This window comes from Arabidopsis lyrata (genome assembly GCF_000004255.2).
Source record: "Arabidopsis lyrata subsp. lyrata unplaced genomic scaffold ARALYscaffold_1, whole genome shotgun sequence".
In the NCBI taxonomy this organism is placed as follows: domain Eukaryota; kingdom Viridiplantae; phylum Streptophyta; class Magnoliopsida; order Brassicales; family Brassicaceae; genus Arabidopsis; species Arabidopsis lyrata.
In genome coordinates this window covers 32,114,134-32,135,783 of record NW_003302555.1, presented here as the reverse complement: position 1 = coordinate 32,135,783, position 21,650 = coordinate 32,114,134, and the positions used below count along the sequence as shown (strand labels likewise).

At 32.4% G+C, this 21,650-nt stretch overlaps 5 protein-coding genes and 1 long non-coding RNA gene across 9 annotated transcripts; 5 read left to right on the top strand and 1 right to left on the bottom strand.

Moving 5' to 3' along the window:
• The first annotated feature begins 1,120 nt into the window (after positions 1-1,120).
• LOC9330700 (uncharacterized protein At5g01610) lies at positions 1,121-2,474 on the top strand. The gene is made up of 3 exons (XM_021012647.1): positions 1,121-1,304; positions 1,844-1,898; positions 1,987-2,474. Exons 1-3 carry the CDS (start codon positions 1,218-1,220, stop codon positions 2,355-2,357), a joined length of 513 nt encoding a protein of 170 aa, XP_020868306.1. The 5' UTR covers positions 1,121-1,217; the 3' UTR covers positions 2,358-2,474.
• Positions 2,475-3,244: 770 nt separating this feature from the next.
• On the top strand, positions 3,245-5,219 carry LOC9330699 (GTP-binding protein SAR1B). The gene is made up of 3 exons (XM_021012645.1): positions 3,245-3,432; positions 3,610-3,741; positions 4,606-5,219. Exons 1-3 carry the CDS (start codon positions 3,304-3,306, stop codon positions 4,924-4,926), a joined length of 582 nt encoding a protein of 193 aa, XP_020868304.1. The 5' UTR covers positions 3,245-3,303; the 3' UTR covers positions 4,927-5,219.
• Positions 5,220-5,271: 52 nt separating this feature from the next.
• LOC9328013 lies at positions 5,272-6,231 on the top strand. Its single transcript, XM_002894590.2, has 4 exons — positions 5,272-5,388; positions 5,463-5,542; positions 5,622-5,847; positions 5,930-6,231. The coding sequence occupies exons 1-4, from the start codon at positions 5,316-5,318 to the stop codon at positions 6,040-6,042; spliced, it is 492 nt and encodes a 163-aa protein (XP_002894636.1). The 5' UTR covers positions 5,272-5,315; the 3' UTR covers positions 6,043-6,231.
• LOC9330697 lies at positions 6,073-9,447 on the bottom strand. Of its 3 annotated transcripts, XM_021012622.1 has the most exons (12): positions 9,364-9,446; positions 8,890-9,085; positions 8,525-8,814; positions 8,124-8,443; positions 7,929-8,013; positions 7,732-7,819; positions 7,468-7,652; positions 7,264-7,396; positions 7,036-7,172; positions 6,833-6,907; positions 6,532-6,642; positions 6,073-6,330 (listed from the first exon to the last, which is right to left on the bottom strand). In XM_021012622.1, the coding sequence occupies exons 2-12, from the start codon at positions 9,038-9,040 to the stop codon at positions 6,232-6,234; spliced, it is 1,674 nt and encodes a 557-aa protein (XP_020868281.1). In that variant the 5' UTR covers positions 9,041-9,085; positions 9,364-9,446; the 3' UTR covers positions 6,073-6,231. The 3 variants fall into 3 exon arrangements, with proteins under 3 accessions (XP_020868281.1, XP_002891950.2, XP_020868282.1); XM_002891904.2 differs by having other exon boundaries at positions 8,124-8,814; XM_021012623.1 differs by lacking the exon at positions 6,073-6,330 and having other exon boundaries at positions 6,606-6,684; positions 8,124-8,814; positions 9,364-9,447.
• A 6,738-nt stretch (positions 9,448-16,185) lies between these two features.
• LOC110224902 lies at positions 16,186-16,746 on the top strand. The gene is made up of 2 exons (XR_002329364.1): positions 16,186-16,335; positions 16,407-16,746. It is a non-coding gene; the product is annotated as an uncharacterized LOC110224902 (long non-coding RNA).
• A 3,039-nt stretch (positions 16,747-19,785) lies between these two features.
• On the top strand, positions 19,786-21,240 carry LOC9328012 (dnaJ homolog subfamily B member 3). Of its 2 annotated transcripts, none has more exons than XM_021012649.1 (5): positions 19,786-20,104; positions 20,194-20,281; positions 20,380-20,444; positions 20,589-20,645; positions 20,969-21,240. In XM_021012649.1, the coding sequence occupies exons 1-5, from the start codon at positions 19,991-19,993 to the stop codon at positions 21,107-21,109; spliced, it is 465 nt and encodes a 154-aa protein (XP_020868308.1). In that variant the 5' UTR covers positions 19,786-19,990; the 3' UTR covers positions 21,110-21,240. The 2 variants fall into 2 exon arrangements, with proteins under 2 accessions (XP_020868308.1, XP_020868307.1); XM_021012648.1 differs by having other exon boundaries at positions 19,788-20,104; positions 20,380-20,450.
• The last annotated feature ends 410 nt before the right edge of the window (positions 21,241-21,650 follow it).

Genomic DNA, 21,650 nt, shown 5'->3' with positions numbered 1-21,650 from the left:
GAGAAAACCTTAAACGACAACTAAAACGAAACGGATGGAATAACAAATTTGTTGACATGATTAAGGTGTTCTTAATTTTGTACGTGGTGGTAGGCATGACCACGGTTACGGTTATTCCGGTTACGGTTTATTAACCACCGGTTACGGTTATAAATTTCCTTTAACCATAACCTTAACCACTATATATACGGTTAAAACGGTTACGGTTAAATACGGTTACGGTTAGAACGGTTACGCTTAAATACGGTTACAGTTATTTGATGATTACAATACGGTTAATATCGGAGGTGAAATCTTAGTAATTAATATATAAACTATTTTATGATTTGTTTTATGAAAAATGAATAGTAGATTAGTGGAATTGCTTAAATTTAGTAGTGGGCAAAACCATCTAATGCACTCTTTTCGTGATATTTTATATTTTTTAATATTATGAGCCTCATTAAATTGTGTTTTCACTCTAGACAGTCAAACATGAACACCAAAACACAATCTACTACTTAGTTTATAACTAAGTTAGTTAGTCATAGTCCGTGATATTTGCCAATCTACAATCCACTTTGACTTTGTTAACAAGAATAATTTCAATTTATTAAACATCAGAATTATTAACCGTAAGCGTTTGAGAAAATACCATTTTTTGAGTAGATTTGTTCATATAATGTATCATTTACTTTTTTGAAAAATTGTATCTGGACATTCGATATTTGTCTTTTTACTAGACACAGTTACGATTACAATTTTAAGGTTTTAATTGCACGGTTAACTATACGGTTAACCGTGCGGTTAACCCGTGTGGTTAACCGTACGGTTAATAACGGTTTTGATACGTTTACGGTTAATTAACGGTTACGATTAGTATATTTTTTAACCATAACTAATCTATTTTTACGGTTAACGGTTACGGTTTTTAACCGTTTTATACGGTTACGGTCCGATTACGGTCCGAAATACGGTTACGGTTAGGTTTTGGTCATGTCTACGTGGGAGTTGTCAAAGTTGACCAAAGCTTTTTGACTTTTGACTGTTTCTTTAATGACAAATCAAATCAAATGAAACTCGTGTCGTTTTGATGATTCAACGATGAACGTTGCGCTGTTTTATGGTTGCTCAGTTGTAAAAAACACGGTGAGGAAACACAGAAACCATAGACGACGAACGCAGAAGTCTTCTCTTTCTCTTTCGTCTGATTAAGCTTTACACAGAAGAGGAGAGATATGGATCAGATACTGAACAAAGTTGGCTCTTACTGGTTAGGTCAAAAGGCAAACAAAGAGTTCAATTCCGTCGGTGACGATTTCAATGTATCTTTAAACTTTCCTTTCTTTTATTTATCTTCACGACTTTGCTTTTCAGGGTTTTAGTTTCTTGTTTGAGAGGAAAAGCATCGATCTTTGATTTAGGGTTTTCAATTTTGAAGGCTCTTTAGTCTTTTTAATGCTTGGTTTTGTCTTATTGTTTGAGTTACATGGTCTTAGTTTTAATAAACCTTGTCGTGAATATTAATGGAAATGTCATAACTTTGTAGCTTAATTGAATCATTCATTGATCTTTAGTGGGCGATTCTTGAGTTGTTATAGAAAGAAAGAGTCGAGATTGACTGGTCAATAGCTCAACTGGGCAAAGCCTAAAGGTCGCCAGTTCGAGTGATATTTGGGAAAGGACCATATAAAATGCTCTGGTTCCTAGCATGAAGAGATTTACTATTTGTATAGATTTCATTTTAACTTTTAATGCTGCAATTTGTATCTTATGGTAATATATCATGAATTTTTTTATTGCTTTTGATATCCTGAGACACAAAATGTTCCAAGTTCGATGATATTTGGATTCACTCTTGCAGTCATTGTCTAGCAGTATTGAAGGAGGTACCAAGTGGTTAGTCAACAAACTCAAAGGTTGTTTACTTCTTCCAGTTCTGGTTCCATCATTTTCTTTATCTTTTGTTACTTCAATTGAATGCTGAATCAATCTTGTTCTGAATAGGAAAAATGCAGAAGCCATTACCTGATTTGCTGAAGGAATTTGGTTTACCAGTTGGGATCTTTCCACAAGATGCCACAAACTATGAGTTCAACGAAGATACGGGTAAGTTGACTGTATTTATCCCTGAGACGTGCGAGGTTGGGTACAGGGATTCATCTGTCCTGCGGTTTTCGACTACGGTAACGGGTTATCTAGAGAAAGGGAAGCTAGCAGAAGTAGAAGGCTTGAAAACAAAGGTGATGATTTGGGTGAAAGTGACTTGTATCTCAGCAGACACATCAAAGGTATATTTCACAGCTGGGATAAAGAAAAGCAGGAACAGAGATGCTTATGAGGTAATAAGGCCTGGTGTTGGTGTTGATAAATTCTAACTTATGGATCAATTTATGGTACAATAAAAACAACTGCCTAAGTATATGTTGTACTCCTGGTGTATGATTAATCAAACCTTTACTTCTTAATGTATAAGAATGTTGGTACTTGCTACTTTTTACAATAGATATAATAAGTAGAGAGCAGCAAATAGGTTGTGGAGCAGGGAACAACATCCTTGGAACCCATCTCTCTTAGCCGCCTCATCGGTGGTGAAGTGGACGGCTGTGAAAGGAGCGTTCATGATGACTGTGGTTCTATAAGAAGAGTAAAACGCCCATGTCCTTTCCTCTATTACCACTCGCCTCACGCAGTCTCCAATTCCTTTAAATGGACTCTCCTCGAGTTGAAGCCTCTGCTTCACCACATCCATCTGGTTTATTACGGCATCGCTCGCTACCGTCGCTACAATCCCGACACAGCATCAGCTGTGTGTTTGTTGGTTGGGTCAGACACACTTGAAGACATGGTACATTTGTAGAGCTCATTAACATAGAAATACACCGCTGTGTGCTGACCCGGCACCAAGACTTATGGCCGTGAACACCACCGTAAAGTCATGTAGGGGGCCTTCACTCCGCAAAATCCTTACAAGATTTTCTCTTGACTCCAATGGGACGGACCCTCATAGGACTTGAACCATTAGTTATGGCTATAAGCGGGTCAGGGTAACAAAAATAAAAATTAGTACTTTTCAAAATGTGAAAAAGAGGAAAAAAACAAAAAAAATCACAGCCGCTGATTAATAAATGAGTAGATCTAATGGTCCAGGTTGTCTTCAATGACATCAACCTTCCACTCATAACACGCCACGTCACTACACCAGCTCGATCATCGGCCACGTGTGTTTCCAAATTTTTTCTTATAATTATTTTTCTCTGTCGTTAACACATTCGCGTTTCGAATCGAAACGAAGAAGATCGAGATCAGTGAAATCACGAAACCATGTTCTTATTCGATTGGTTCTACGGAATCTTAGCCTCGTTAGGGTTATGGCAAAAAGAAGCAAAGATCTTGTTTCTCGGACTCGATAATGCTGGCAAAACCACCTTACTTCACATGCTCAAAGACGAGGTTTGATTTGAATTGTTCGATTTTGAATTTTTAAATAGATCTGTTGATTCATGTCTTTGATTCATGGCTTGTGATGAGAATTACTCAGATTTTGTATCGAATTGATTGATTTGTGTCGAATATTGAGATCTGACGTTTTTTTGTGTGTTGTGTGAATTTGGTGTTGGTGGTGATTAGAGATTAGTTCAGCATCAGCCGACGCAACATCCAACGTCTGAGGAACTTAGTATTGGGAAAATAAAGTTCAAGGCTTTTGATTTGGGTGGTCATCAGATTGCTCGTAGGGTTTGGAAAGATTACTATGCCAAGGTTAAATCTTTCTTTCGACATTCTCTCTTACTAATAGTTTATCGGATTCGTCGAAAAGTGTTTGTTTAGTAGGTAAAATTATATATATGTTGCAAGTATTGTTAAATAACAGACCTTTAATGATTGAAGCTTAGATGGAAGTTTCTTTAGTAAATCATAATTCTATTCGAGGATGCAAATTGAATCGAAAAGCAATGTTTGAATCTTCGTATAATGTTCGCTTACCCTTATTGGATTCATCGAACTCGTTTGTTTTACTGGAAGGTGTTTTGTTTAGTAGATAAAACCATAACATTTGTTGCTTGTTTTAATTGCAAGTATTCTTAAATTTTAGTTCTTTAATTATTGTAGTTGGCATGCTAATAGAAGTTTAGATGGAAGTTTCGTTATTACATTGTAATCCGCTTACATATGTATTAGCTTCAAGATGTTTCAGTGGTATTGATCTGGTACAAATTTACGATTTTATAAAGAAAATTTTACTACTTTTTTCTTCGTTCTAGCCACTTAAGTGTTATGTTTTGGACCTTTTGGCATAAAAATTATGTTGGGGAGAACTTCTTGGTAATTTGCTTTCTCTTGTTACATTAGAACGTATCTGATATGATTGTAGACATTGAGCCAGTGTATATTATTGTACCAGAGTTGTTTAATATCGACCTAGAGCTTATGGTGTTATCAAATTGGGATCCTCTCATATCAGTTATATAAGTATGGCTGTGAGTATTGTAGAGCGAACTAAAAGTGTGTTTGCGTGGATCTATTTGTTTTGTTAGCATATTAGGATTTGAAATTGTCTTTAATCAAGTGTAGAGAAACATGGTATTCTCTTTGCTGATAGAATCTCTTTTTGGTTGCATAAAGGTTGATGCTGTTGTCTACCTTGTGGATGCTTATGACAAAGAGAGATTTGCTGAGTCAAAAAGAGAGCTTGACGCTCTTCTCTCGGATGAAGCCCTTGCAACTGTTCCGTTTCTGATTCTTGGAAACAAGATTGATATCCCTTATGCAGCTTCAGAAGACGAATTGAGGTATCACTTGGGTCTCACTAACTTCACCACTGGTAAGGGCAAAGTCGCCCTCGGAGACTCTGGTGTTCGCCCACTCGAGGTTTTCATGTGCAGCATTGTCCGGAAAATGGGTTATGGCGAGGGATTTAAATGGCTCTCTCAGTACATCAACTAAGGACAGACGTCATGTCTTTTTCATATTTCAAAATTCAAACCAACCCCAAGAAGATTTTCCGTACAATTTGTCTATTTCGAGCTAAAAGATTTGTGATTGATGTCACATCCTTCCCTTAGAAGACTTGAACACTTTTTTCTCTTATTTGTTCTTTTTGTTGTTTGCTGTGTTAAACATAAGTTTGGTGGCTTGCATTTCCAAACTTATTCATGTCTCTCGTCCACATTTTTGTCAACTGCTTATGTTTCATTGAACATTATTCCCAAGTTAGACCACCAACTCTTTTGAACATACTCTCACTTTATATTAACGTGTGCCCTACATAAACCCAAAATCAAATCGATTCAACAATCAATCTCTCTCTCTCTGTCTCACTCTCTCCCTAAGCCATGGATGTTCCAAAGGTTTCAAGACTTTGGCTACTCTATGCAGTGTTGCTCTTTCACAGTCAGAGACATTCAGGTGCACTTTGGTTTTTCAAGTCTCAGAGTTTCTTTGTTCAGACATTAAGTTAATTTGGTTTGAGATTGTTGCAGTAAATGCGCAGGCTGGTGGTGTGATCGGAGGTGCAGGGATTTTGGTTCAGAGAGCCGCATTCTGTTTCAACAATAACCTGGTAAGTATGATCGATGACAAAACCCTGTAGGTAAAACGAAAACACTTTGACAATAGTTTCTTTTCTTGATTTTTGGCAGCTCTACAGAGGGTGCAATGAAGCGTTCAGACTAAACCAAAGAGGTGAATTCAAGGTTCCACCTGAGGAAACAGACAAGTTCTGCAACGGTCCTTGTTCTGCAGAAACAGAACTCGTGCTTACATGCATTAATAGCGTCATGTCTGATTTCATATTTTACAACCGGGCTACCCCGAGAGATGTAAGGAACACCCTCCGTGGTGGCTGCAGCTCCTCTTTCACACGAGGTTTGAACCATGAAATACACTTAACTTTTCATCCTTACACATAACCATGAAACATGAACTTGACTTGAGTTTGAATATACAGGGAACTTCAATGTGGGAGACTATGCTCAAGGACTCTATTTCGGCAAGGCCGGGAAAAAGCTGCCTGGATTGTTCGTTGGACTAGTTGTCGGGTTTGTACCATTGATCCTGTGAAGCTAGTTTTGCTAACCATACAAGATTATGTAAATGAGATTCCCCCTCATTAAGATTTCTTTTTTTGTTACTCTGAAACAGATACTTTTTTCTTCTTGTTTTTACGCAAACCTACATAGAAAAGCTACGGTAAAATGTATCTTTTCATTCTAGAGTTTGAACAAATATTTACACTCTTTCTCCTTTGTTTCAATTGTCTGATGGCTTGTTAAATGTCGACGCTGATGTTTGCGTTGAATGACACTTAGGCTTCTTCTTCAACTTCTTTGGGCTCTCCATGTGAGAGACCTGCACAAATACTTGCTCATGTTAGATTCCAAAGTTCTCTTCTAACATTCAGAGCAAAGCCAATTTAGATCACATATCATCAAAAAAAAAGCCCAACGGTTAAGATATCGTCAAACTCATTTCTAATACGCTTTGAAACCTGAAGCTTTATCGTCTTGAATTACCAGATAAAAGATAAGGGCTTTTATAAGAAGTACTTACAATGTGAGATTTCCACTGGACTGTCTCTGAACTACTGTCATGTGGAGGATGATCGCGAACATGACGAAATATGTGAATCAGCACTGCAGCATCAAGAGCAGCATACTCAAGCTGCACAATTCAGTTAATATCAGTTTCAACAATTACGCTCTCCTGCAATCATAACTCCATCATGTTTAAGGCAGCCTCTAATTATACAACAGTTTTGGTCCCTCATAATCATGAAAATGAAAATAAGAAACATTTTCCAGCAGTTTTTCTCGAGGTTCTAGCTAAACAGATAATGAATAAGATTATATACCTGATTCTGGGTCAACGGCCTTTGTTCCCAGTCGCTATTACGTCTTGTTTTGTTCAAAGACACTCCCAATATTTTCTGATACAGAACAAAGAGTTTGAACAAGAAATGATGTTAAGATAATCCTATCGAAATGGTGACTCGGATGTAATATCAAACGATTTTGCAATTAAGAGCTAGTTGAAATTGACTAAAGAAGAGCTTACCTTCGTTAGTCCTGCTAAACCACCAAATGGTTCTTTAAAAACATTTTGAATGTCTAGCAACATGTCATACCGCTCGAAACATTTCAAATCTCCATATGAAAGCGCCAACTGCTTGACGTCACATTGAAAATTGTAACCTGAGGATAATTCATGATCAAGGGTAATCCTCAGTCAGAGAGACTCTTAATAAGGCAGGCAAAAAAGGAGGAAGATAGATCTCATATATACCGAGCTTTAATGTACTCTTCGATTGCAAAATCTGACTAAGGCAGTTGTCCAGCATTTCAGTGGCGTCATTGTAAAGCTTTATCAAGTCCAATATGAAAATTTTGGTATCAGATCCAATTTGCATGATTGAAACCTGAAAACAAGAACAACAATGGTAAGAATACTACAGCATGTTAGGAATGTGAAGAGACTACGAGAGGTTACCTTGTTCTGTTTACTGCCTTTAATATAATTAGGTTTCCATTCACAGTCAATACCCACAACTCTACATCCTTCAAGAAAAGAAGTAGCTTTTCTCAACTCATTGACTTCATCAACCCAAACTACATCTTCCACAGCTAGATCGTTCAGACGCAGAAAGCTTTTTTGAACAAAAGCAACCTCAGCCTCTGAACAAAATAAAGAATACCATTGTAAGCGTCTTATAGTTTTGAAACACAAGGCAAGGTTCTGTGCAGCAATATATACCTTGTGCTTTTCGCAGACCTTGAAGTGAATATCGATCACACAGTTCATTCACCTTCTCCAAGTACCCAGCTTCCATTGCCAAGTATACCTTAAAACCCAACCAACATTTCAACAAAAAGACGGTGATACAGAACATATCTCACCATGAAAATGAAAAATGTCTTTAGACATTGATTATATGTACAACAAGTGCTTACCAGATACTTAAGAAGCTGTCTATCACCTTTTGTTTTATTTTCAGCAACGTCCCAGCATGCTTTTTCTGCTAGAACCTTCAGAGCACTGCCAATCAATTGGAAAAAGGTCATCTTTTAGTGTTAGTTCTGTATCTGTAAAAGATAAAGGAAGCTGTGCACTGTTTACAAATGAGAAGCAACAGACACTGCAACAACCTTTCTTTACACTTGTGATACAATTCGGGAAAGTCCTGCTGGAGATAGTTCTTATTTATGACATGATAGGCCTGCTTTAGCATATTCCTTGAGCCATATTCTTGAACAAGAATGCATAAACTTGGCCTTCCCATGAAGGTAGCCCATCTCTCTGCAGCTTGAAAGTCTTTATCCTCAACCATTTGTTGAAGAAAAGTTTCTCCAGGGAAACGGAAAGAGAAATGCTCTAACAGAGTCACAGCCGTCATGAAAGATTTCGACTTGATCAAGTCAGAAATGTATTGTTCCAGAAACGCATTTCCACTAGCAAACCCATATCCCTGCCAAACTTCCGAGACAGACAACGCTTCATCGATACTAGTCAACCCCACATCAAACACTTTAAGAGTATGCATCATCACCTTCTCATCATAAGTTAAAGATCCTCCAACAGTAGCAAGAAAGAACTGAGCAGCTAGTTTTCTAGCAGAAGACATATCTTCTTCAGTTGTTGGTTCAGATACTGATTTAAAGAAGCGACGTAGCGCCGATATAACCAAATGACTAAACCCTTCACCATATACACCAAACATAGGAAGCACAGTGAGACACTTAATAATGAAAGTAGCAGGTCCTGGTTGAGGTTTATTAGCTAGAACTTGATGAACTCGATACTGCAAAGCTTGGAACTTTTTAGTTGCCTTCAAGCTTCCTGAAATACCCATTAATTTACTTAAACTAGAAAACAAACTGGGAACTTCAAAAAGAAGTAAATCTTAGGACTTACCATGTTTATAACATTCTTTGAGAAGGTATAAGAACACAACAGGAGACACATAAGTTAAATCTGAAAATGAATGTAAACACACAGTGTTTGCTTCAGCTTTCTCATCTTTTATTACCACCAACTCAGCTTCTTCTTCAGAATCCAAACCCATTATAGATAGATGCTACACAATTTTGAATCCTCCCAGTCAAAAATCCTGATGTTTGTACAAAGATAAAATATGTCAAAGTAAGAAAAAGATGATCTTTTACCAAATTAAGTAGTTAGAGATGAATTTTGTATATAAAAAACGAAACTTTGAACCAAATTCAGAGAAAAACAAAAAAAGAGTGAATGAGCTATGAAAATCTAAATTCCGGAGTTGTTGGGATAAAGCAGTAACAATAAGCAGAGACAGTTGTAAGGTACAAAGACGATTGTTTTATACATTTTCGGGAAATTTTGAATCATTTTCTCACCGGAAAATTGACTTACCGGCTAGGAAGGTCGTGAGGAAAGAGAGAAGTTGAAGAGTTGTGAATAAAATAAAGATGACTGTATCTTCTCTCTTAACGGCAAATCTCCGTCTGTTGACTCCGTTTATCTAGGTTTCAAATGAAAATTGATCTAATCTTTGAGGGTAATTTTGTCATTTACAATATTTAATAAACCATGTATAGACGACGGCAAACAAACTTGATTTGAGCTGAAACTTTGCAGGAGTTTTCACGACTCATGGATTCAGGTCATGGTTGATGGAGAAACAAAGTGGAGTTCAATAGCATGTGGTTGCAGTTAAGATATTAAGTTACTCCAAATGAGAAAGAAGGAGAAGTGAGTTGTTTCATCGAGTAGCTAAGGTGAGGGTGCTATCTACGAGATATACTATATTTTTTTTTTTTTGCTAAGCGTCTTGAGATATGATATGTAGGCTTAAATCTGATTGTATATGATAAAATTATGTGACGATATGACTTGATGATTGTTGAGTTTGATATGTAATAGTATGATGTTATGAGAATGTTAAGTATAAGAATGTAAATATACAGATGTATATATGTTGTATATGTGACTAGGGAGATTCGAGGTATGGATTGTGGTCTCCTTAGTAAAAAGGACAATGATGGATCGACGGGTTAGTAGCTAATCAAGAATGGTTGACGAGTCCGGAATGGGGGTGTTTAAGCCACGAGGGCTAGTCTCCACTCTGGAGATTCTAGTCATCACGAAGATGATTAGACCTAACGTTTTATATATGGTTATCTGGTTAAGATGAGTGTCATGAATGTTGTTTTGTTTAACAAGTAAGACATGTTAGTCTTTAAGTTTATATGTTATGATAATGTTTGTATAGCTCTATAAAGTTTCAATGGACAGAGTTGATTGTCTTTACTGAGTAATTCTTTACTCGCTAGTGGCAGTTCCAGAAACTATTTTTATATGGAGCACAATTAGGTCTTGGCATAAAAATCGAAACCCGAAAACTGATCTAAACTAAACTGGATATTCATAAAATTTCAAACAAATTCTAAATGTTTCTACCCAAATTACCAAAACCGACCCGAAACCGAACTTCATTATACATGAAAACCAGAAATAAAATTATATAACTAAATATATTAGTTATATTATGTGTTATAATTTTATAACCAAAATACCAAATTAACAAAAATATCTAAATTAACCTAAATATCCAAAAAAATATTTGTTATATTTGTCAAAATTGTACAATTGTTTGCAAAATTTAACCAAATTTTATTAAAATTGAACAATGTTTAGTTTTTTTCATCCGACCGATCTGATTCCGACACTTACCAAAACAGAATATTCACAAAACCCGAACAAATATAAACTCTCCTACCAAAATTATCCAAATTCGAAAAGGCTAAGGCAAATCCGATTCAAAACCCGAAAGCACAAAGCTAGAAACAACCTTAATGAATTTGATAAATTTTCAGAAATTATTTTACATGGACACAACCTAATAAATTTAAGAAATTTGTTAACATTAATACATATATTAGTTAGGATAATAAAAATAAAAAAAAGTTGAGAAAATGAGTGTGGGGCACGCGTCACACCTCTCGTCTACGTACGTCCACCACTGTTACTCGCTTTTTTTTCTTTATTCCTCAGGTGCGTAAGCTTTATGAGTTTTTTGGAATATTTTTATTCGTGGATGAATTTTAAAGAATACGTTTTGGCAAGATTAGATGAATAAGACGTTGTCTTAGACTGTACGGCGGGATGAGTGTTACAAATCTCACCAAATCAATTATAAATTTATCAGTTTTTCTTATAAATTTTAATAATTTACGAATAACTAAAATATTTCTAAAATACACTACTACTAGATGATTTACCCGCACTATGTGCGGGGAGAAATAGTTATATGAAATATATAAACAAGTTTTTGGAAACCGATTATATACTATCACTTGATATATAAGTATGAATATTTGAATATGATTTAGCAACTGATATATTTTGGAGATTTTATTAGTTAGGAATTAGGATATTCCATATTTGGAATAAGATTCTAAATTAAAATATTGACCAAAGTTTTTTTTTGAAATATCATTCCTATAATTCTGAAATATATTCGAATATTTTTTGTATTTTAATTAGATTTTATTTAGGAAACAATTCAATATAAAAACTGAAAAGAGTATGAATAAATGACTAATTAAATTGAATAAATAAATTGTAACTAAAATGAGTAAATGACTAATTAAATTGAATAAACCGTGTAAAAGTTTCAATAAATTGATAAGGTAAAAATTTGAAAAGAAATAATATTGAAAATAATGAGTAAGCGGATACATTTTTAACATAGATTAATATTAGAATATTGTTCATAGTGAATGTGTAATAAATGAAATGTTACTAACTAATTTATGTAAAACTATGTTCCAAATATATTTAAGAAACATATGGGCTCACCTATACATTTAGATGTTTTGTAATTTATAACAAAAAAATAGAATGTCATATATGTTAAAATTCTAAATGTTTTTTATAAAACATATAAAAAATATAAGTACAAAACATATAAAAAATATAAGTACAAAACATATAATAAACATTTATATTATATATTGTTCATCATGATTTATGCTATATACTTTTTACTTGTTTCGTCAATATATATAGTTTTTATTAATTAATTTCCTTTATTAATTGCTAATCTCTTAAATATAGAGGAAAAATATGCATAAGTACCACTGGCATTATATGTAATTAGTCTAGTAAATATTGGACAATTATTAAGTTTGCTGAGAGTTTCTCTGGTTGCGACATGTCAGCATGGCAGTCTTATAAATCTCATGTGAAGGTAAGGTTTTTTATTTAAAATGCTTCTCAATTAATATATAGGGGATATCTCCAAATCTAAAACCTACCAAGTCATTTAAAATGCTTAATCCAATATTGTATAGCCACGAAACGCCTGACTTGTTGCATAATTTTTTGTATTATCGAACTAAAAGATTAGAGGAAAAAAAATTGAAACAAAATTATGTAATATTGCTTGTTTTAATAGTATTGTAAGAGAGTTAAGTTTTTTAATAATTAGAACCCAAATATGTAACTGATAAATTTTTTTCTAAACCATATGAATTAAATAACTCCAAAAGATAATTTCTATCTTTTTTTTCTTCATAATCCAATCAATTTAAGTTTTAGTGATTCTCATGTCACAAATGTTCCTTTCACAGAAAAATAATCTACTCTGAAAAAAATGATCATAAAATCCGGATAAATCTCATTTGAGCAAAAAACTTGCTATAGACAGTCTATAATATATTTTCTAAATAATTTTTCTTATCTCATTCTCAATTCAAATAATTTTTGTAATACAATTTTTTTAGTATATATATTATATTTAATATTTGTGATTCTACATACAACTATATATAGAACATACTAATTTTTATGCTATTCAAGATTAATAGTTTAAATTGTTATTTTTAATTTAATTGATTTTATAATCTAACTTAGCGGTGTAAAAAATTTAATTTAATACATTTTCTCTAAGTTTAACCAATAACTGCAGTCATTTGTAATAAATTAGTTGGAACTTATGTTCAATTAATCATTTCACTTGTCATACTCACTTACATGCATATTAATAATAAAATTTTATATCAAAATATAGTTGGTTACAAAAATTAGTGATACTATCTAGTATCTACATACACAAAAATCCAAAAATCTTAATCTAACTATAACATCACATCATCTTCTCCCAACTTATTTACAACCCAGATATATAATACTTGAAAAATTAATGATACTTGAATGTTGTATTGGATTGTATCATTTATTACAAAAAAAAACTTATAAACAAAGTTGTTATTATACAACATTAATACTAAATAAAAATATAGAAAACTTATATGACATACTACATCTAGTATTCGAACTTCATATATACATCCAATAGATAGAACATATAATAACTACACAATGTTGAAACCAATTTTTTAGGTTGAATATATCAAAATGTTTCCAACTTTCTTGGTCCAAATTTTTACCATGCGATGTATAATGATTTTTTTGTCAAAAATACACAAAGATTTTGTATTATAAAAATAAAATATGTTGAAAAAAATTATTTGTAGAAAATATTTTTGATGCAATTTATTTAAATTATAACAGAAAAATCATATTGTAAGCACACTAGAAAAAATCAAAGAAAACAAAATTGTTGGAGTTAAAATGATATTCAAATAACGTCATTTAAATTAATTTATAAATATCATTAGTTAAAAAAAAATCCATCAAAGAAAAGAACGGAAAATACATAACTGAACGATGTTGTTTTTGAGAGCTATCATTCAAATGCGTTTTATATTTAAATATATGAGAGAATCGACGAACATTTAAACAAAAAAACAACAAAAGTGAAAATGTAAATATTTAATCAATATGATGTCTCATATACCTTAATCATTATGTGAACAAACGGTTATTCAGGAAATAGAATGAACCAACATTCATCGTGTAAACCTTCGAGTGCGCTATAACCGTTGTGTTTTTCTCTTCTACACACAACTTTCGAATCTTTTCTTTTGTTAATGTTTTTTGACCCCTGCGAATCTTAGCTTCCCTTCGAAAGGTTATTACCTCTCTTTGTTTGCTTTCTCTAAATGGAACACGAGAGCAAGACCGAAATGGATGGACTGAAAATGGAAAAAGGAAAGAAAGAAAATGAGTTGAGAAAAAGAGTTGAGATAATGATGAGAGAGCTGGCTAGGGTACTAAAAATGGTAGTTGCGGCAGTTTTCTTGCGACTCTACTTTGTTTCTCTGCTCTCTCATTTCTTAGCTCCTAAAACCGTGATTGTTTGGAAAAGAAATATCTTGAGGCCGACGTCTTTACTCGCAATTGTTTTTTACTTGTCAATTCTACTTTCATTGGTCTTGTATTTCTCCACTAAGTTGATATTTTATGGAGGTGACTTATATTGGAAAAAAAACATTTACAAGTTTGTAATAAAATAAGATCGTATCTAATCAATGCTCAAATGAAATGATTGGTTCGTAAAAATCATACAAAGGCAAGAACGAGGAAGTTATTATTAAAACGACATCGTTTTCCTGAGACAACATTAAAATTATTTCAGAGCCAAAGTAATGAGAAATAGACAAAACTGACGAAGATTTCAAAAAAAAAAAAAGAGATGCAAATTGTAAATATTTAGTTAATATTCCATGTTTCATTTCTTGGCCTTTGAAAAAAATTGAACGCTTCATCATTATTCTACATAGACACATTATTATTGAGAATTATAATATATTTGGCTGTTAATAGATTAAAAGTATTTTCAAGATCATAAATTATGAAAGATTTTCAATAATTGGAAATAAGATTGGAAAATCGTTTTGGATTCAAATTAATTTTTACAAATCATTAGTTCATAAAAGATTTCACAAAGGCAAGAACGAGGAAAACATCATTAAACGACGATGTCGGTTTTGAGAGCATAGAGATAATGGACAAAAATTTAAACCCAAAAAAGTAACCCCAAAAAATTGGGTATAAATATTCATCATTATTCTACATAAACATGCATAACTATTGAGAACTAATATATTATATATCCTGGGATGTTAATGGGTTACAAAGTTTTGAGATTATGCGAGATTCTCAACAGTTGGAAATGAGATTCAAAAAAAGTTTTGGATTTTCTAACTAGTTTCTACAAATCATTGGTTCGTAAAAGGTCTCAAGAAAACAAGAACGGCGAAGATGATATTAAACGATTTTTGTTTAGACACATCACTAAAACCTTTTGGATATAAAGTTATGCGAGAATAGAGAGAATTGACGAAGATATAAACCCAAAAGAAAAATCAAGATTGGAAAATATAGATATTGATTCAATATGTCTGTCTCATTTTTTGGTCTCTGTATAAGATTGAACAATTCATCATTATTCGAGACTCGCATAATTATTGAGAATTATTGTATATATATTTTTTGTTAATGGGTTATAAAAAAGTCATAGACTAAGGAGATTATGAGAGATGTTAAATAATTGGACATTCGATTGAAAATGAGATTGAAAAATTGTTCTGGAATCAAAATTATGAGATAATAGAGAGAACTGAAAATTAGAAAATGTAAATAGAGTGAATTGGCGCAGACTTAAACAAAACAAAAACAAAAAGATTAGGAAATGAAAATGAGATTCAAATGATGTTTTTATTCAAAATTATGTATGAATAAAGTGAATTTACAAAAACTTAAACAAATAAAAAAAACAAAAGATTAAAAAAATATAAATATTCAATCAATATTCCAAGTCTCGTATTTTGTTCTTTCAAGAATACTAGGATTTAACCCGCTGTATCCCGCGGGCGTAGATTTTGTGCGGTTTTCTTATTAAGTAGTTGATTATGTTTTATATACATAATTTATAAAATTGGTTTTTAAATTAAATCCTTTATAACTAATAAGTGGTATTTTAATTGGTTGGTTGTTATTTAATACTTAGAAGAATGTGATTTAATATATTTAAATAGGTGTATTAATTATAAAATGGGTTTGTAATGTTAATATAAGTAAAAGTAGATATTAAAATGTGAAATAGTAAAAGTGGTGTAATTGTTTTTGTGATTATAAGTGTTCTTTTACTATATAGTTTTGAAGAGAATTTGTTTTTAGCATAACAAAGATTCTAACATTTATAAAAAAATTTTAAAAAATTGAAGATAAAGTAAACAAATAAAATTAAAATTATGTTTTTAAAAAAATTAAAGACACATAAGTTGTGTATTTAAATAAATAAAAAAAAACAAAAAAAACAAAAAAAAAACATATGAGAACGATGATTCTCGTTCTCCACCGAAAGTTAACATCCATTGACATGCTTAAGCTTTACCGATGATACCGAAGAAGCTGATAATCAGATCATAAGCTCACATCAATAGACATGTTCTATGCGCCAATTCTTCTTAATTTGTAAGCTTCATTCTAATTCAATTGAATTGTTTCAAGATAATTTAGATTCTGTGATCAATTACCTTTTTCAGATTTCATATAGGATTCGGATAAAGCACTTGAGATGATGAATTTGTTTCTGTTAGAAATCTGGGAGAGGGGATCAGTGAAGAACAGAACCTGAATGAAACCATTTGCAGATCAAATTTTGCAAATCGACAACACTTAAAGCAATAATCATTTCTATAAGGTTAGTTTTGGATCTGTTTTTTCAGTTGTAGACACAAATTGAAGTTGTTGTTTGTCTCAATCGGAGTTATAATTGAACTAAGGTTTCTTGATTTTGTTGTCTAGAAATGAACTCTTAAACTTACACTACTGTAGTTGCAGAGAGTCTGATTATGTTTGGATTAAAATGACTATGGAAAGGAACTTGCTGTTCTTAAAAACAATACAAAACATCTACAAAGTTAAATAACAGAAGCAAAAAAACTAAAACTATCCTAATTCCTTAGGTTCTGAAAGATCTCTTTGAAGACGACATTCATTGTTTGACTCTGAGTTTTTCCTTCTTTATCCACAATAAGAACTTTCAAACCTTTTTTGGAAGTGACTCTTGATAAGGCAACATACAGCTGGCTATGAGAAAATACTGGTCTAGGAAGATAAATCCCTACCTCTTTAAGTGATTGTCCCTGGCTTTTGTTTATTGTCATTGCAAAAGCCACAGATATTGGAAACTGTCTTCTCCTCATGCGAAAAGGCAATTTGGTATCTGAAGGTGATATCTGAGATTTAGGGATTATCACTTTGTCTCCGATTCTATCTCCAGTAATCACTTTGGCTTCAAGTATATGATTACCCATCTGCGTTATCTGCAATCTAGTACCATTACAAAACTACTTGATGTAAATATTAATATAAATATTAATATTCAATCAATATTCCAAGTCTCGTGTTTTGTTCTTTCAAGAATATTGAAAGATTCATCACTATTGTACACAAACACCGTATAATTATTGAGAATAATTATATTTTTGGCTATTAATGGGTTACAATAGTAATAGAGACTATGAGATTATGTGAGATTCTCAATAATTGGAAATGAAACTGAAAATACATTTTGGATTCATATTAATTTTTATAAATATTGGTTCGCAAAAAACCCCAGAAGACGAGAACGAGGAACACATCATTAAATGACGTCGTTTTCGAGAAACATCATTAGCAATGTTTTGGATTCAAAGTTATGAAATAATAGAGAGAATTGAAGAAACTTTAAAACCCAGAAAAGAAAAAAAAAAGAGTGAGAAATATAAATATTTAGTCAATATTTTAAATCTCCATTTTAGTCTCTAAAAACGATTGAATGATTCATCATTATTTTACAAAGAAATGCATACATATTGAGGAATATTATATTTTTGCTGTTAATGAGTTACAAAAGTTAAAGCTTAAAAAAATCTTTTTTAACCCCATATGGAACTAGTTCCAATACCAAATTCCCTTGTGAAATTCAGAGAAATATTGGTGAGAAATCCTAAAATCATACTACTTTTTTTGTCAAAAGGATTTCATATTTATGATAGTTTTAGGATCATGGATACAAATACATACTACTTAAATGTCAAAAGAGATAAATTTGGCAAACTATTATATCAAGTAGATGAATATCCACACTACGTGTGGGTTTGTTTTGAAAATTGTTAAGTAAAAATTATGTTGAATGTTTTTGTTGCTATTTTATATTCTTTTTTGTTTGTTTGTTATCGTGTAGTTAATAAAATTAGATCCATCTTATGTAGTTCTAATTTTGATGTAGTTACAATTTTATGGTTAAATTTATTTTTGACTTGAAATATCAATTTATACATTTTCATGTATAAATCTAATTATTTATATATCTAAGATCCTAATATTTTTTCACTATCATGATTAAATACAACAATAATATAAGATATTTTGATACAATGATATATAATTATGCTACTTGTGTGGTTTGAAACTTGCCTAACTTGATTATAAAAAAAAATCATGCTTAATGTATTTTCATGATCTAGTACTCCGACCACATGATGATAGGTTCATGGTTAAATACTCGGTTGACAAAAATTAAAAAGTCATTTAAGTCCGCACTTTTAAATCTTCTGCCATTGCATATAGCCATATAAAAGAAATAGTCGTAATTATTTGGTGTGTCTAACATCTGAAAGACCCATTATTTGAAAAAAACTTGCATGTTAATATTACCAACTTACTATAAGATAAAAAAAGAAAAAAAATAGAAGGTCATATAATAAGTCGTATATGAACAACAAAACGTAATTATGAAAAAAGACTCAAAGTAAAATTACTAAACTAATAAGAGGTTAGGTAGCAAACAAGTAAACTACAACACAAATAAATTTTCTGTCATTACTCTCACCACTGATAAAAAAACAAAATTTAGTAAAATGAAACTAGTGCTTTGATTTATTAAAATAATTTTGTAATTTTCATTTTATTTTGAAAAAAATGAGTTAAAAGTAGGATTGATGGATAATTTTTACTTTTTTCTCATTTAATTTTGCTAATTTAAAAAAAAAATAATTTAGAATAATACATGTCGTTTTTTAGTGATATGATGTGACACTCATATGGAGAGAGTTGTCCAACTTTTATATATATGATTTTCGATCTTCTTCTCATTTTGAAGTCAAATAATAATGTTAGTTTTATTATAAAAGAAAAAAAAAAAGAATCATCGTTACATTTCATTTTCACTTTTATTCATTTGGCCTTTACATCCACGTTGTATGACTCGAGAAACTTTGTAACTAATTTGTGTTTTCGCGTGACTTCATAAACTTAGTAACTTTCTCTACTAAATAAGTAAGAACAATATTTTGATTCACCCCTAGTGGTAAACTATTGTATTCACCTCCTCTAACTTTAGTTAATAAGATTGTACCATGTCATATAACATTTAAATATAAATTAATATGTAAATAAATATAACAAATTAGGAAAACAAACCATCAACAAAAAATATTAATTTGTAGTTGTCCAAAAGCCCACTTCTTTCTGTTTGCTCCACCCCGGTGAACTCTACCCGCAGGAGTCCCACTGCCGTTAGCACTTTTTTAGTACTCCTTGAACTAATTTCTAATTGTTTTCGCGAATATGGCTCTTTTCCGGTGCGAGCTAGCATGTCTATAGTTTATCCGAGTATCTACGAACCTGATACGGAACGGAGGAGGGGCAACGTTTCTCTATTTAGGTTTTTGATTTCATTCTCCTCTTCCCTATAGCCATACAAAGCAAATAGCTTTGAAACCAGAAATAAATCTTAGATTGGGCTTACATGGGCTTTAAATTCACTTTATTACATGGGCTTTGAAACAATAAATCATACGAACACGTGACATGTAATAATCATAAAATATCTTCAGTTAAAAAAAATATCAAACCCTCTCTCGAAGTTTCCTTCTCCTCCTATAACTTCCATCTCTCTCTCCTACGAAGATATTTTTGTTTCATTCTCTTCTCCATCCACTAAAGCTCTCCGAATATTTTTCTTCTTCCAATTTACAAATTTCCGATGCTGTGACTGTCAAATTTAACGTCTGAGAACAGAGAAACACATCACAATCTTTGAAATCACAGTGCGACGGAGACGGAGGAGCGATTTTCGAAAATGGCGTGTGAAGGTGGAGGATCTAACAACAGATCTAGCTACTACAACGTTCTCGGAATTCGTAAAGACGCCTCCGTTTCCGATATCCGTACTGCTTATCGTAAGCTAGCCATGGTACTCTCTATTCAATCGCCGTCAGTTTTTGATCGGAGAATTTTTGTTATGAAACTGAGAATTTTGGTTTTTTCTTTTTTTTGGTGAAGAAATGGCATCCAGATAGATATGCTCGGAATCCTGGAGTCGCCGGAGAAGCTAAACGTCGGTTTCAACAAATCCAGGAAGCCTATTCTGGTAATTTCACATTTTTTTTTCAAAAATATCTTATTAACGTCCGTTTATTCTTGTCGTTATCTTTTAACGTCCGTCTCACGTTTTTTTTTTTTTAACAGTTTTGAATGATGAGAATAAGAGGTCAATGTACGATGTTGGGCTTTATGATCCTCTTGAAGATGATGACGATGTTCGTAACACATTTCTCTTTGATTTTGGAGAACTTGAAAACGACGTCGTTTAGTGTTTTGCAAAATTTCGATATATTTATTTTGTTTAAGAATTTACTATTTTCATCCCATATTTTGACCTAAATGTTGTGATTTAGGACTTCTGCGATTTCATGCAAGAGATGATCTCAATGATGAACAATGTCAAAGACGAGGTATGTCCTGTTCGATTCCTCATCGACACCGGTTAGAATTTGCGGTTTAGTGTATCACCACCCGGTTTAACGACTTTGACAATTGGTTTATAAAATAGTTAAATAGACCACACAAAATGTTTAGTCAATTTTTCTATATGATTTGGGTTTAGACCGGTTAGAATTCAATTATGGCGTCCTCGATTAGTTGAAGAAAGATTTGGTCAACAAATGTGTAAACTAACATGAACCATAAATTAAGTTAAACCAGGAAATAATCTTCTGGTTATTTACATTTGTAGATTGGTTTTAACCAACCGGTTTGGTTCGATTTTGATGAATAGGGAGAGAGTTTGGAAGACTTGCAACGAATGTTCACGGATATGGTTGGTGGAGATGGCGTGAACTTTGACTGTAACAACAATCCAAAGGCCAGCAAAAGACCACGTGTCAATGTCTCTAGGACTAGTGCTGCGATGCGTTAACGCTTACTTCTTTGTGTGTATGTATCGTGTTGTATCAAAATTTTCAATTCCATTTTCAATTGTCTAAATAGACCCCAAGTCCTTAAAATAAATTATCTCTGAAAACCAACTAGAACTAGTTTAGAATTCTTTTTTGACGCGTATTGGTGAAGTTACTTTTGTTTCCCACATGTCCCAATCACAAATGTAGGCCTGGGCGTTCGGATATTCGGGTCGGGTTCGGATCGGGTTTTTCGGGTTCGGGTTTTTTGGATTTAGAAAACTAAGACCTGTTCGGGTATTTTAAAATTTCGGGTTCTGATCGGGTATTTCGGGTTCGGTTTACCCGAAGTATCCAAATATTAGAAATTTTGTATCTAATTCTATGCAAAGTATTGAAAAATACTCAAAAATCTATAAAACCCAAATATTTGATACCCGAATCTAGCCCAAAGTAGCTAAAACATCTAAAATATCTTAACATCCGAATAATTTAGGCACTTAGGTTATTACAAGTATAAATATTACTAATATATTATAACTATGTATTTATATTTTAGGT